Source organism: Argiope bruennichi, chromosome 3 (assembly GCF_947563725.1).
Source record: "Argiope bruennichi chromosome 3, qqArgBrue1.1, whole genome shotgun sequence".
NCBI classification, from domain to species: Eukaryota; Metazoa; Arthropoda; class Arachnida; order Araneae; family Araneidae; genus Argiope; species Argiope bruennichi.
This window is the reverse complement of record NC_079153.1, coordinates 112,302,575-112,318,082: the sequence shown is the minus strand read 5'-3', so window position 1 is coordinate 112,318,082 and position 15,508 is coordinate 112,302,575. Positions and strand designations below refer to the sequence as shown.

The 15,508-nt window shown below is 25.1% G+C and overlaps 2 protein-coding genes across 2 annotated transcripts in view; one reads left to right on the top strand and one right to left on the bottom strand.

The window, feature by feature from the left end:
• Nucleotides 1-4,309: 4,309 nt before the first annotated feature.
• On the top strand, nt 4,310-10,708 carry LOC129964224 (xaa-Pro aminopeptidase 3-like). The gene is made up of 4 exons (XM_056078946.1): nt 4,310-5,418; nt 7,539-7,780; nt 8,735-8,855; nt 9,895-10,708. The coding sequence occupies exons 1-4, from the start codon at nt 4,425-4,427 to the stop codon at nt 10,050-10,052; spliced, it is 1,515 nt and encodes a 504-aa protein (XP_055934921.1). The 5' UTR covers nt 4,310-4,424; the 3' UTR covers nt 10,053-10,708.
• A 2,030-nt stretch (nt 10,709-12,738) lies between these two features.
• The window catches only part of LOC129962614 (amidophosphoribosyltransferase-like), a 30,731-nt gene continuing 27,961 nt past the window's right edge, over nt 12,739-15,508 (bottom strand). Inside the window, exon 7 of the mRNA XM_056076441.1 lies at nt 12,739-13,984. Within this exon, the coding sequence (XP_055932416.1) occupies nt 13,727-13,984 (258 nt within the window). The 3' untranslated portion in view covers nt 12,739-13,726. The remainder of the gene's footprint in view (nt 13,985-15,508) is intronic.

Genomic DNA, 15,508 nt, shown 5'->3' with positions numbered 1-15,508 from the left:
TAATTTCAATCTTACTGAAGAAATATATAGTTGTTCATATATTTATCTATACTTTAACATGAGTTATAAGACAGACTGCCGACTCCAGAAACTGAAAATCTATCAAACATGCTTTAAAAGATGTAAGCGTGTGCTTTGATGCAATGCATCAAAATTTCCAGTTATAATTTTAACTAAACAAAATGTTGATGTTTTCCTCTTATAATTCCCAAAATATATTGTACAAAAATGATACTAACACCATTTTCCAAACTTAATATCAAAATCCTTTTATTGATCTCAATTTCATTATCATACAATTGTCTTTTTAATATAAATAAACTAAAAAAATATTTTAGAATGTATTTCTACGATAATTTTTATTATTGTAATAAAATTCATTTCATTCCCAAGACTATCAAAATTTAACTAATCAATAAAGATGAATTTATTCTTTTGTCATTAATTTAAACTTGTTTTTTCTGTCACTCAACATTACGCGTTTGTTTGTATGCAATATAGTGATTAAAAAAAAAAAAAAGCAGTATGACAGCAATAATATTATTTGATAACAATAATCTTTGAAAAAAAAATGGAATATTATGTTTGCAGTAGTAGCTGAAAAATCTACAAACGAGGTAAACAATTCCTTATGACATCTTGAAACAACACAATTTCTCGTACCCTTCAAGATATTTTATTTGTTCAATAAAAATGCTTAGGTAAATGAACACAGCCATATTCGAAATTTTGTTAAAATACCATTTTATCATTCAGATTTAGTATTTAAAACTTCAAAAAATACATTTGGAAATTATGAAATTTTCTTCTGAAGCATTAACCAAGGTTTCTTTTATTCCCAAAATAATTATTTTTCTTCAAAAGTAAAATTTTCTTTTAGTGCGAGTTGATTAGTGATGGTATTCAGGTATCTAATTTTAAGGATAAATATCCACAATGGTTATTTATTTTTCAATTAATTGTATTCATATAAAAAAAAACTGTATGATCTTATATGCTAATGTTATAAAGAGGCAGAAAAAGTATAAAGATAAAAGAGAGAAAGGGAGGGAAACATATAATTTTTTTTATTTCATAAAATTTTTAAAAAATTAATAAAAAAACAAAGAATAACACATCATACATTTAACATACTTAATTTAAATTCTTTTTAGTTACAATGAATAATAATGAGGTAGAAGATTTTTTAAAAAGTAATTTTAACTAAATAAAAAAAGAAAGATTTTTTTTTATTATTATTTAAAATGATATTCGAAATAAAAGTGAAAAATACTGTTTACAGTTTTTTTCCTTCCAATTTTCAGGCTGTGGTTTAAGCATTAATAAGAATCATGTTTTAGAGGTAGAATTTGAATTTTGAGAGGAGTTGTATAGATTATCAGCTTTGATACAATATCTTGATCAATACCAATTGTAAATGATTGTGCTTTCTCTTTGTTCATTAAATTTTTTTTTTTTTTTCCTGTCAAGTTCTCTTTAGAAGTTCCCAATTATATGATACATATCCAAGTTCAACTACTCTTTCATATGCTAAAAGATTTCTTTTTTCTTCTTTTGTGAATGCAATGGCCCAGGAAGTTCTTTCAGTTGCATTTAAAATGTACAAAACTACTTTGATTTTTAAAATACTGGTTTCATACAAACTCCTTCATCAAAACAATGATCAGAACATATTTTGTGATCCTTCTGATATTATTCATTCTCTGTCCATCCTTTTTTCTGTAATGAATAAAATCTGTCTTCAGTTGATTGCCATCTATTTTCTTTTATTGATCCAATTGATATATGTAAACCACTCATACAGTTTTAACCTACTTTCGTTAGTAGTTTAAAATTTTTACTGAAGGTGAATTGAATCAATACTAAATTATTTTTGGAAATTAGCCTTTCTTTACGTTTTTGTAATGGGGACAATGGAAGTTGATTTAAAGTCTCCAAGTGACTAAAGTCATATTCTCCAAGTTATTAAATTCCTATTGAACAAATGAATTTGCAGATAATTTGATTCAGAGATTATGATTATTTTTATTATTGATTCTAAATTGTAAATAATTTTTTTCAATTTAACATAAACAGTGTTAAAATTCATCATTCCATTGTAATTATTCATTACTTTAAAACAAAAAAGATTATTTTCCAATTTTTTTTTTCCCCTAAAACATTTTTTTTCTATATCCTCATAGAAATTCTTTTTTAATAATTTAGTCAAAACCTTAATTCTAAAAGATAAAGTAGGTATATAAACTATATAAGTTTTATAGATTTTAAGGATTTTCATCATCCTTTATAATTTTTTTTACACAATATCTCAGAACTATTTATCACTTGGTATTTATCCACTCATTTGAATCAGTTAAAACAATATTAGTATAGCATTTTTTAAGGTGGAGTAAATGTTTATTTTGTTAATGGTTTGGTTAACCAAACCATTAACTAATATACATTTGTATATTACAATAATGAATGCTTGTGAAGCAAATCATTTTTATTTCATGAATTATTATTGATAATCAAAATGAGAAGAAATTATATTTCAAAAAACTAAGAAAAAAAAATTTCTTGAGAAAATGTAAGTGTTGAATAAAATATGACTTAAATATTATGCAAAAATTAACAAATGATATTTTACAATTTAATTGAAAATTCTATTGACTAATTTAGAATACACTAATATTTTTATATTAAATTAAAAAATAATTTTTATTTTTTGAAATTAAAAATTACATTCCAAATTTTCTTTAAAAGTTTTAACTTTTGTGCATTATTATAAAAGTAGAAAATTCCAACATTTAGAACAAATTTATCCACGATATTAGAATTTTTAATACAAATTTTCTTTTAAAATATTATTACACCAATCATATAATTAGAAATAATTGATTCTATTACTTTTTCAAATTTAGTTTGGCTACTTTCAATCAAAATTCTGATTTTTAGCATTAAAAGAAGAATTAAATTGCTGTATGCATAAATAAATATATTAAGCATTTATGAAAAAAAATTAATAAATTAGTATAAAAAATATATGTATTGAAAAAGTACTTTTTAAAATCATGTAATATTAATCAGCTTATGCATATAATTTTTAATTCAATATAAATCTTATTTTAACAAAAAAAAAATAGTTTCTATTAAATAGAAAATATTGAATATTTTGATGATTCATTTAAGGATTTTTGGTTATCATACTTTCTTAACAGAGAATAAGCCATATTTTATCAAAAACTTAGCTAAAATTATATATATATATCTTTACAATGCATATTTTTACAAGTATGAATTATTCAATTTGAAAACAAATTTTAAAGAGTTCATCATGCACATTATCAACATTAAAAAAAAAAAAAAGAATGGACAAAACTGCAAGAAAGAGATTACAGATTTTTATTATTGCAATTTTTAGACCACAAAATATAAATGCTTTATTGCTACTATAAATACTAGCAAATAACAAAATCAAAGCATGTCTGCAGTTATAAAAAATGTTTTAAATGTTCTATAACACTAATTTATTACTTAATTACGTAAACATATATATATATTTTTTTAAAAGCATCATTTAAAAAATATTTTAGCTAATTTTTAAAAAAACATTTAGCTTTGTACAACAACAAACAAACAAAATATGGGCATTAAATTTAATAGTATAAAAAAACTAAAATACTTTCCAATGAATACAGCCAAATTGCAAGAAATAAAATTAAAACTACATCGAATTTGTATTCCGAATAAAGCATCATTTTTAACTTCCATTATGAATTTAAATGAAACTTGTAAGTTCATTCCATTACTTTGTGAAAACTTTAAATTTCATTTAACAAACCAATAGAAGATAGAATTTAATTATGAGTTAACATATTAGTTTCTTGCCATTTAATTAATTATAAATAGAAGGCGCCTGTAGAAAATTCAGCTTTCCCAAGTACTCACTGTTCTCAGCAACAGTCAACATTAATTTCTAGTCAAAAGTTAGATTCCTAAAACTTAATTATGAGCAAAAATAAATAAATTATAACACGGTATTATTCTTTTATTAAAAAAGATCGTGCATAAATAAGGTCTGCCTTCATCATAGATCCAACTGACATTCGTCCACACTCCACCCTATACATTCCAAAAATGCGCTTCATTCTTGGCGGGTAAATAAATTTTCAAATGTTGGCGAAAAAAGCTTTTCCGTAAGCAACCATACATCGATTCCCCCATTTCCATCACTACCGGAATGAAATCCGTCCTCCAGTGCTGCTTTCCCCCACTTCTCCCCCCCTTTCAACTTCAAATGGGGGGTTCAAGCGTCCTCCGGTTAACGAGTCTCAAAATAGTAAATAAACATTGCCTTTTTAATGTACTTTATTATCTGTAGCCTGTTGATTTTTAAACTGCTGTTATAATTTTTATTCACATTAATTTATTTATATCTTAGTATGAATAGTTTGTGTTATTCTTGTGCTGGAAATATTTTACGATCATGGAATTTCAAGAAAATAATGAATAAATTTGTCGAAAAGCAATGGAATTTTAGGAGTATAAGCTCATCTTCTAAATACATTCTTTACTCTCAGCCAACTGCTTCATCTCATCCTCATCTTTTGAAAAATAACGAAATAACTCCTGGTTTTACTGCAGATGTGTATAGCCGAAGAAGACGCAGGATGGTCGAGATTATTAACCAAAAATTTTCAGCTACTCAAAGTTCCTTTTCTCACTTAATTGTCATTCCGTCAGCCACTATTGTAAATATGACAGAAAAGATACCTTATTTCTTTCGACAAAACTCCGACTTTTTGTATCTATGTGGTTACAAGGAGCCAAACAGTGTGTTGGTTATTTACACATCACCTGATCTGCCAAATCCGCTTGTTAAAACCGTTCTTTTTATACCTAGACAATCTCCTCATTCAGTTAAATGGGAAGGAGAGAAAATGGATGTAGAAACTGCAGTGAATTTCTTGGGTGTGGACAGTGCTTTATATACAAACGATTTTGAAAAATTCCTAGCATCCTTTGTTAAGTGCAATAAACGATGTGCCATTTGGTATGATTATTTAAGCACACCTTTCCCTTTGGTGCATAATACCATGAGAGAATTTATAGCTGCCAACTCAAAAAGTATAATGTTGGAAACTCCTAAATCTACCCTTCATCAAATGCGAGTTATTAAATCAGATAATGAAGCAGAACTGATGAGAAAAACTTGCAAGATAGCTGCTCTGTCTATGAGAGAAGTCATGAAGTTTTCGCATCCAATGATTTATGAGTCTCACTTGGAAGCTAAAATGGATTTTGAATGTCGTTTACTAGGAGCTGATCATGCTGCTTTTCCTCCAGTAGTTGGTGGAGCTGACAGGGCTAGTGTTATTCATTACATTGATAATAATCAAATTATTAATGATAATGAACTGGTCTTAATGGATGCTGGTAGGAGATTTATAAGGTCTATTCTTTTTATTTTGTAACTGTTATATTTTGTTGTCATATCCGAGTATTATTTTATCTTTCAACTTACACACACCTGTTTTTGTTGTTACTTGAACATGTTGTTTTGTTGTTACTAATCTGTGCAAACACAGATCTACACAAATTTAAAAATATTTAATTTGAAATTTCTCCACATACTCTTTTGATAGCTACTTTTTACTCCTCAAATAGATGTACATTTTAAATCATAAACTTTATTCCGGTTAAACTTATTTAATACAGAATAGTTGTGAATCAAGAAATTCTCTAGAAATGTGAGCATCTTTATTTCAAATGCATTGATTTTTAAATTCCTGGTCTTCATAATATTTTATTAAATGCCATTCACAAAACTTCACTCCCATCTAGATCATTTTCAATAAAAGTTTTTTTTTTTTTTTTGTAACTTTCCTACCTAAATCACTTTGAAATAGAACTTGTCAAATTCTTATTTCAATAACAGCCTAGTGAAGTGATGGTCTTGGCTTTGAATTGCATAATTTTGTTATCTTTTTATCTTATCTCATCATTCAGTGATTTAAATATTCCAAAATGCATTTTCTGCAATATTTTAACATAAAATTTCTCTATTCAGGCTTTAATCTAGATGAGGATAATTTTATTTCTTAACTGTTAAATCTGCTGCTGTAGCATAAATAAAATTAAATATTTCATCAGCTAATAAAGTGTGTGTTTTAAAAAAAAATGTGATTCTATGTATCTGAATATTTTTCTTTCCAATGAATGCAATTTTGTAAATCTCTACTTCCATCATTTTTACTAATTGTGAGAAAACTTTCAAGAAAATCTCTTGGCTTCTGCTTTTCATCATTATAAGTATAACATAAAATAAACATATAATACTAGCATAAGCATGGAATTTGATTCCAGTTTCCCCGTTTTTCATTATCTGCTGCTCTAATCAGTTTATTCTAAGTCACCAATAAGAGAATACAGAATCAACAATTGCAAGTTTTCAAAAATTTCTAGAATTTTTTTTAATGGATAATAAATGGTGAGATCAAAAAGAGATCATGTTTGTTTTCACTGGCTTAAGTAGAAATAGTCAAGATTAAATTTTTAAAAATTGGTACTTTTCCATTTCTTGCCAATGCTCAAAGTGTATGCTATGCATAACAACCTTAACCAGTAGAGTTGAATAAGATCCCTAATTTTTTTCAATCTAAATTTATAGTGTATTATGACAATTGTTAATATATACAGGAAAATGTCAGTTATCATTAATGTTTATGTTTTCCTACTGCTGCTATCTAACTGTTGAAAAGCATCTTATTTTTATTACTACAGAAATTGAATTAAAATTTTCAGAAATGCATGTCTTTTTTTATATTATTCTAAAATATAGGATAGCAATTTGTGGCTGCTTTAATGCCTAACTGCAGACTTTTAAAAAAAATTAGTTATTAGTACATTCTTACAAAATAAAATACAAAAAGAAATTCCTAATAATATTTCATAAAAATTATCAACTTACTAGCTTTCTTGTTAGCTTTCATTTGCATTTAAATTTGCAACTCACTATCTTGCAACTTGTATAAGGCTCTTGTCAATTTTGCAAATAATAAAAATTAATATTTTTAATTTGTAGAATAATTAAGAACCTTATAATAGTTAGTAATAGATATTGAAAGTAGAAATTCTAATATTTACAACTTAGTGTTTAATACAGCTTTTTAAAATTTATTTCAGTTATCAAAAAAATTATTTCTTTTTCTTTATTTTTATATCTATTGTATGTGCTGTGTTCACAATATTTTTCTAAAAATAAGCTTAATCTTCCTACCATGATGCTTAAGTCAGTTTTTAAATAATCCTAATTCAGTATTAGCATGTACCTTATGTAAATTATTTTACTATACATTTTTTTAAAAATCTTGAATCCAAACAATAATGCATTTTTTTCAGTACAAAGTATTATGAAAATTTATTTTAGAGAAAGTTAATAATGAAGATATTATAGATAGATAATAGTTTTTATAGATAGAAATATAAGAATAAATTATTTCATTTTTTGTATTATTTATTTTTCATTATCTATATTCTTTACTTTTGTATTATAGGCTGTGAATATAATGGCTATGCTAGTGACATGGCTCGGACATGGCCAGTGAATGGAAAATTTACTCCTCCTCAGAGAGAAGTATATGAAGCTGTTTTGTCAGTGCAAGAGGAACTCATTGAAATGCTTGCAACAAAATTACCTTTAGATGATTTGATGAAGATTATGTGCAAAAAACTTGGGAAAGAATTTCAAAAACTAAATATAATTCCTGATTCTGTGCCTGAAGAAAAATTAGCTGAAGTATGTCAAGCTTACACAACTGTTTTGATATACTAATCAGTAAACTTATAAATTTATGTACAGCAAATAAAAATTTATATATATATATATATATATATTAAGAAAAATTTTACTGACACTCAAACATTGTTTTTTCTCCCTTTAAAAACTTTTCAATATGTAAATGTTTATGTTATAAGAAAACAGTAATTTTTAATTTATTAAAAAATTCTTGAATTAATTAATTAATTCAATTTTTTAATTCATTAATTAATTCTTGAATGATATTATCACTAGGGATTCATTTAATAGCTATCACTAGAGATTCATTTTATAATCACCCTGTAATTTGCTGACAAAGAACCTTTTGTGGTGACTTCTTTTTGTATTTACGATTCCATGCTCCGTTGTAAAAATAGTTAGTTCTGCATGCCTAACCTATCCTTAAAATTTGTCACATGAATTTGGAAGCATTCTGTATAAAGAACTTTTTTTTTTTTTGTATGCTGTGATACATTAACAGCATTTAGCATTACATTTATTTAAAGATTGATAAGGAACCTAACAGATCAAGGATTCAAGATAGCGAGAAACCCCAATGTGTTATTAATATAGAACTTGTACTATTGTGGCAGAGGTTAATAATTTACTAATATGAGAGTTGTTCTTTATGACAGGAACAGATGAATAACACATGAACTGTGAAGTTCAAAATGTTTCTAAAATTTGTTGATATTTACAGAATATGACAAACCAATGTAGTCTTAGAATTTAAAGAATGAAATTGTTTAAACATAAAGCCAACAGTTTATAATGATATCACAAGTTCAAATTTTCTGTATATATTTATATACAGAGTTTTATTGATTGTAAATCTTAGGAATAAGATTTACTTGAAGCTATTTTTTTCTCTCTGATTCTAAAACTATATAAAGTGCAACTGGAATAAATATATGTGTTTTTTTATGCATATAGGCTGGATTCGAATTATGCCCCCATCATGTGAGTCATTATTTAGGAATGGATGTACATGATACTAGCTTAATATCTCGGGGTATTCATTTGCAACCAGGGATGGTAGTCACTGTAGAACCTGGTAAGAATATTTTATGAAAATTATAGAACAGTTTATGGATTTTTAGTTTATTGTAGTAAATATTTGGTTTTTGTATTAATAGTAATATGAAATCAGATTAAAATAAGAAAAAATAAGTAGGTAAGGAAGGTATTAAGAAAAAAAAATAATTTCTAGGTATTTTATTCTGCCATATAAAGATTTTTAACATCTGGGCAGATACTTCTATAGTTATCAGAACCAATATCTTTGAGTGAGACAATGGATACAGAGCATTTAACTGATAAATTTCTGTAAATCATCTCAAATTTTCTTGTAACTTTAAAAAAAAAGAAAGAAATAATACAAAAATAATTTTTTTTATTTATTTATAACCATTAGTATTTTCTTACTTCTACATTTTTAAGTACACCATTCAAGTAGCTCTAAAAATGATAACTTAAACTTCCTAGATAATGAAACTTGCTAGAACTTTCCAAATAATCAAACTTTTGGGATTTTATTTTTAATTTCAAAACAATTAATTCATATTTATTTCAATCGTTTTTTAAAAAACCAGTCGGATAAAATATTCTTTACTTTCCAAAAGATAGATTACTTGTTGAAACTGTCTGAAATAATGTTTCTTTCTTTCTTTCTCACACTCTTTTTTTTTTTTTTGCAGAATATATTATTTTATCAAATTAGATAATTTTGAATTCCATCTAAAGAAGTTAAAAGAATTGAATTTGAAATACTGTTTATGAGTAATCTATGTAATATGACTCAATGTTTAGAATGAAAATTGCTTAACATCATAAAATTTTTTTATGGATCTTAGACGATTAGAAATTCATGCTTTTTCATTCACCAGTGATTAGGCAAATATAATGTTATGTGTTGTCACCTTTAGTTGTCATTGACTAATTTTAAGCAGAGATAATATTTTTCAATATCATGTCATACTTTATTAAATAACTTATATAAAAACTTTAAAAAAATCTAACTTCATCCCATTTAATTTGCATTCTATGCACCAAATGTCATTATAATTTGATTTTTTTTTTTTTTTTTGAAACAGGTGTTTATATTCCAAAAAATATGGCAGTCCCTGAAAAATACAAAGGAATTTGTATTCGTATAGAAGATGATGTCTTAATTACTAGTGATGGATATGAAGTATTGACTTCAGACTGTCCAAAGAAAGTTGCTGAAATTGAAGAACTTTTTACAAGATAATGAATACTTTGGATGCAATATTAATGCTGTGATTTTTACTGAGTTATTTATATATTTTGTAAGTCATATAAAATTCACACTTAATATTTTTTGGATGTTTAAGTTTATATTGATAATTAAAATTTATTGTTGAACAAAATATGTTTTTCATAAATATTATATATTGTTTGATATATGAAATAGATTTCTATAGACAAACATCATGACGATGTGCTGTGGAATTAGGATTCTTGGAAACCAGAAAATCTTTTTCTATGATAAACTAAAACAGTAAAATTTGACAGATATTCTAAGTAATATATCTAAATATCATTTTAGTCTTCTTTGATAAAAAATATAGATAGAAAAAAAATATCATGTAATGATTTCTATTATTTGGGAAAATGTTTCTCAATAAAACAGGAAAAACAATATAATTTGAAAACATAAACTAGTTATTATTGCATATTGGAAAATGAAAATGCAAGGTCAAACTATTGTGAAAACCGCATATTAAGAAATGAAACCACATGTTAAAACTGTATATTGAAAAATGAAATAAAATTTATTTATTTTTAACTGCTTTATTAAATTTTCAAAAATAATTAATATAAACATCTGATTATTTCAATTATTGATTTCAGAAATGACATGTGTTTTTTTAAAAGTAAATTTATGGCCCTGCAAATAATGCAAACACACTAGATATATTTATAATGTAATATATGTTTTGAATTTGGAAATTTCTTTAATTATAATTTACTAATTCTTCCACATAAACTTTACTGCAATTTTTTTTAATGTTATATTTATTTGCAAGAAAGGGAAAAAATATTCTCTGGGAAGTAATTCAAAATGCAAATGAGATAGAATCTTTTTGACTTATTTGCAAAAAATGGAATTTTCTAAAACTACAAAAAGATGAAAAAATATAATGAATGAATCTTTTTAAAATTTGAATTTATTGAAAACCGGTTTAATAGCATAGAGAATTCTCACTATTTAATTAACAACATGAGTTAGCTCCAATAAGCATGAAACCAACAAAACTAAAGATTTTTTAAAATTTAGTACTGTAAGCTCTTAAACAAAACAAGAGAATATTTTTGAAAGACTAAAGATCATCAGACAAAGAGAAACTATGTTATAAGAATTCATGACTGTGAAAAAAAAAAATATTTACTCCAGTAATGAAAAATCTTTTACCTCTTGGGCCGAAGTATGGAGACGTAATATCTTTTCATCAACTGATGATGCTATTGCTGTAGATGAATTTGTGAAATAAATAGTAGTCGCTTACAACAGTTAATTATCAAGATCAAATAAAGCTTCAAATTTCCTTATCAATAAGATTTTTATCCTCTTATATGTGAAATATATACAGATGAAATGTATTGTAACCATCAAAAGATATAGCTTCCAGATTTTTATGTAAACAAGGTTTCTAACTATTCTAAGTAATTTTTTGTATTATGTCTGTCTGGGAATGTACTATTAAAAGTGCAACAAGCTGGACAAATGAAATTCAGTATTCATGCCAAAATTGTCAATTTCTATCAAATTTGGAATGAAAGTCTGTTTGCATTCATGTAAACTCAAAAAATATGAAACTAAAATATTTGGAATAATGTTTTACCATTATTATTAGAATATTTTATAATGCTAATAAAATTGTAAATAAATACAGATAACACAGAATCAAATTTTAGCCTGATTCCATTAACAGTGGACTGCTTCCCAAAATTATTGCTTCTTATTTTTAATACGTTTATGCGAGATTTATTTTGTTGTCATTTGGAAATGAATTCTAGATAAAAAGATTTATTATATAAATTTAACTAAAAATGTTTTTAAAATATTTTATATTAATGAATTAAATGACAGAATTTCAGTTATTTTACACTGCTTAATCTCGAGATTTACTTTTTCTAAATTTTTTTACAGGTTAGTGCCACTGACATATATGATATAAAAAATAACATGCTGTCATTCAAAAAACTGGTATAAAAATTAAAATCTCTAGTGCACGAAAGGATGAGTTAAATTTATTACAAAATTCCATCTTTACTAACATAAAAAAAAATCCAATTAACTAAAAATGTTTGTTTTTTTTTAATACAAGAGCAAAGAGGAGAAATTACATTAGAGTTCTGATAATGGACATTAAAAAATGATAAGCAAGGTTGTCTGGCAAAAAATGTTATAAATTCAACATATTATTCAATGCATTGGAAGATTGGTGCAGAGAAAAAAAATTTTAAGATGTGGTTAAAATTATTATTTTATTAAAAACTATGCTTTCGGTAAGCTTTTTTCTTCTTATATTTGCAAAGATGAAATAAATAACTCCTTATTATTTCATGTATAATGTAAGAAAAGTAAAATGGCTGTTAATAGAATGAAGTCTTAAGCAAATTTTTTTTTCTTTAGTTATTCAAACTTTTATTTTGATTCCAATATAAATGTAACCATTATTCCAAAATCTTGTAAAGCATTAATCTTTTTAATTTTTGTGAAATAACTTCTTATTTATAATTTTTTTGTTAAGTCAAATGCTGCCAGAAGTAATGACATGTATTTTTATATGTCATATACTATATTCCAGTGGGATGTGATGAATGAATAGTCTCCAAAAGTTTCTAATTTTTCGAGAACATTCTAAGACAACTTTTGAATATTCGATAGAAAACACAAAGAAATATTAAACACACTTTTAATTTATTAAAAACTTGGCAATAAGTGCATTCTGTACAAAATAGCATTTTTTATATATGTAAAGTAATTTATATTCAGTGAAAAACAAACATTCATGATTTGTTATTATAGACAGATACACACACATATAAATATATAATTGAAGATTATTCATTACATGGCACTTTTAGAAATATAAAAAATATAGTACTTTTTACAATTCATTTATAAAAATAAATCAAGGTTATCTCTCTTCCACATAAAACCTAATAGAAAATCCCAAATCATATAATTAGGTTTTTTTTCTCCCCTTTTTTTCTTTTCTTTAAATTTGTGATTTTAAAAACTATCTTAGTATTTATGCATACAGTGTCAATAATAATTCTGGTACTACCTGTCTTTTTTTTCCTTCTCTTCTCTTTTCATAGAGGCATTTACAAAATATCTTAAAACATAAATGACTTTTGTTATATTGTTCTTTTAATTTTCTTCTCTTTTTCTTACAAATAAATGGAAGGAAATTATTGCCAGAATATGTATATATATTATGAATGATTTTTCTTTGACTTATCACTTTACTCACTTTCATTTTTTCTTACAAATTTGTGATTTTAAAAACTGCATTTTGATGATATTTGTACACACAGAATATAAACATTTCTAACAAAAAAGCAAAGATATCAAGATTTCAATATATTCAATTTCACAATTACAAATAATTAATAAACATAATCAAAATTTATTTAAATATGTTACAAAACAATTCTATTCAGTAGTTTCTGAAACTATAAAACTCCATTTACATAAAACAGTATGATGTTATTTACAGCATGATTTGACACTTAAAATTATTCTATATTTTAAATTTTTGATTACAAAAAAATTATATAAAGAAAATTTTATAAAGATCAATTAAAGTAGGAACAATAACATCACTAAAAATCTATACAACAATAAAAAAGATGTAACAACTTTTAGTTTTAATGTTCATTTGAGTTCTTTCACCATTCAAGTTCAACAGGATATATTCCAGTTAAGCAAGCAGTACAATGACCTCCACATTTTTCATCAGTATTTGAGTGCTTCCTAACTGCATTTTCTAAATTTTCTACAGTTAAATATACCAAACTGTCTGCACCTATCTGCTCAGCTAACTGATCGGCATTCAGTTTGTTTGCAATAAGCTCTTCTTTAGTAGGAATATTGATACCCATGTAACAAGGAAAATGTAATGGAGGCGAGGCTATTCTAATGTGAACCTGCAAAGAAAAAAATGTTGTACATTTTAAAACGATGAAAAGTAAATTGGTTTTTAAAGTCAAAATAATGAAAATTCAATTGTTATTTAATCATGAAAGTTAAAAAGTTTCTTTCAAATTTGATTTCCTTCTGATATATATATGTTTTCAACCTCTGTTTCAAAAGTTTAATACCTCAATTGGAATTCCTTTAAATACCTGATATATTGAGTCCCTTATCAGCCTACAGATAAGATCAAATTTCCATTTCAATGCATAGCATGCCAAATAGGTTTCTATTTACAGAATGTTTTAAAATCATGGAACAAACTTGAAGCATATACCAGAGATACAAAAATAATTTATTTTTGTAACAGAGCATGGATTCTAAATACAATGAATAGGCTATCCCAAGGGATTGACTTCAATGAATTAAGTAGACACATAAATTATATTGCCAAATTAAACACACAATAAAGGACATATATTATTCAAAAAATATTTTTTTTCTCAACTTAGATAGCTCTAAAAAATAATTCATCAAAAATCAGGAAATTTAGGAAAGAAATTGATCTTGTTAAATTTTTTGGCAATTACAATACTTTACCTCCATACAGAGTTTTCCCAAAGGCCATTTGCAAACTTTAAACGTGATACAAGATTTTTTCAACAAATTTTAAATATGAATAAACTTATAGAAAAAAGTTATTTTTGCAATAGAGCAAATCAAATATCCAAAGGTGAAACTATTATAGGAAACTCTTTATCAGAGAAATAAATAAAAGGAAAGGATGCATCAACACAGATTTAATGTAATGTAAATTTATCAACTATCAAACAATATACTATAACAAATTAGGGAACATGTATTGCTTCTGGCGACAAGGACTCTGATCTCTTAAATTAAGTGCTTCAAGTTTTGTTGTTGATATTGCAACTTACTTGTTATCGTATTTATTATAATGGTTACAACTCACAATTTTATCATTTATATAATAGGCAGTGAAGGATTATAGGCTTTTATAATATTATTGAATGACGTTCATCCATATCGGCACATGATTTATGCATTTTCATTGTTTACATGCAGGATTCTATAAATTTCAGTGATTATTTTGTAAAATGGAAAATTGTTATTTCATTGAATGACTATTCCTCTGTATGTTAACAAACTGACAAAAGAGTGCCGCTGTATCAAAGTTCAAAGGTTGAATAAAAATTTGAATTCAGAAAAACTTGGTCCCTAAATTAATACCGAAACAGAAAGGGACAATTTTTAAATTAAATATGTCAGTACAATTTTTAATGTTCAAAAGTTTTAATAAATAATATATAATTAATAAATAAGCAATAAGTAATTTAATAAAATAATAATATTTAAAAAAAAATTTGCAATTTCAAAATATCTGCAATTAATAAATTACATATGTAAACAGTAAAAAACAATTTAATTATAACTGCACAGAAAATTTCAAAATAGAGAATTAATACCTCTGATTAATTTTCACAACTAATTTATTCAAAAAAAAAATTTTAAGTACTTAA

Bases quoted from the DNA above. Each gene is read 5' to 3' on its own strand.
- LOC129964224 (XM_056078946.1), top strand. From the start codon at position 4,425: ATGAATAGTTTGTGTTATTCTTGTGCTGGAAATATTTTACGATCATGG. The intron at 5,419-7,538 runs GTAGGAGATTTA...TTTGTATTATAG, and splicing joins ACTGGTCTTAATGGATGCTG to GCTGTGAATATAATGGCTAT. The intron at 8,856-9,894 runs GTAAGAATATTT...TTTTTGAAACAG, and splicing joins GGTAGTCACTGTAGAACCTG to GTGTTTATATTCCAAAAAAT.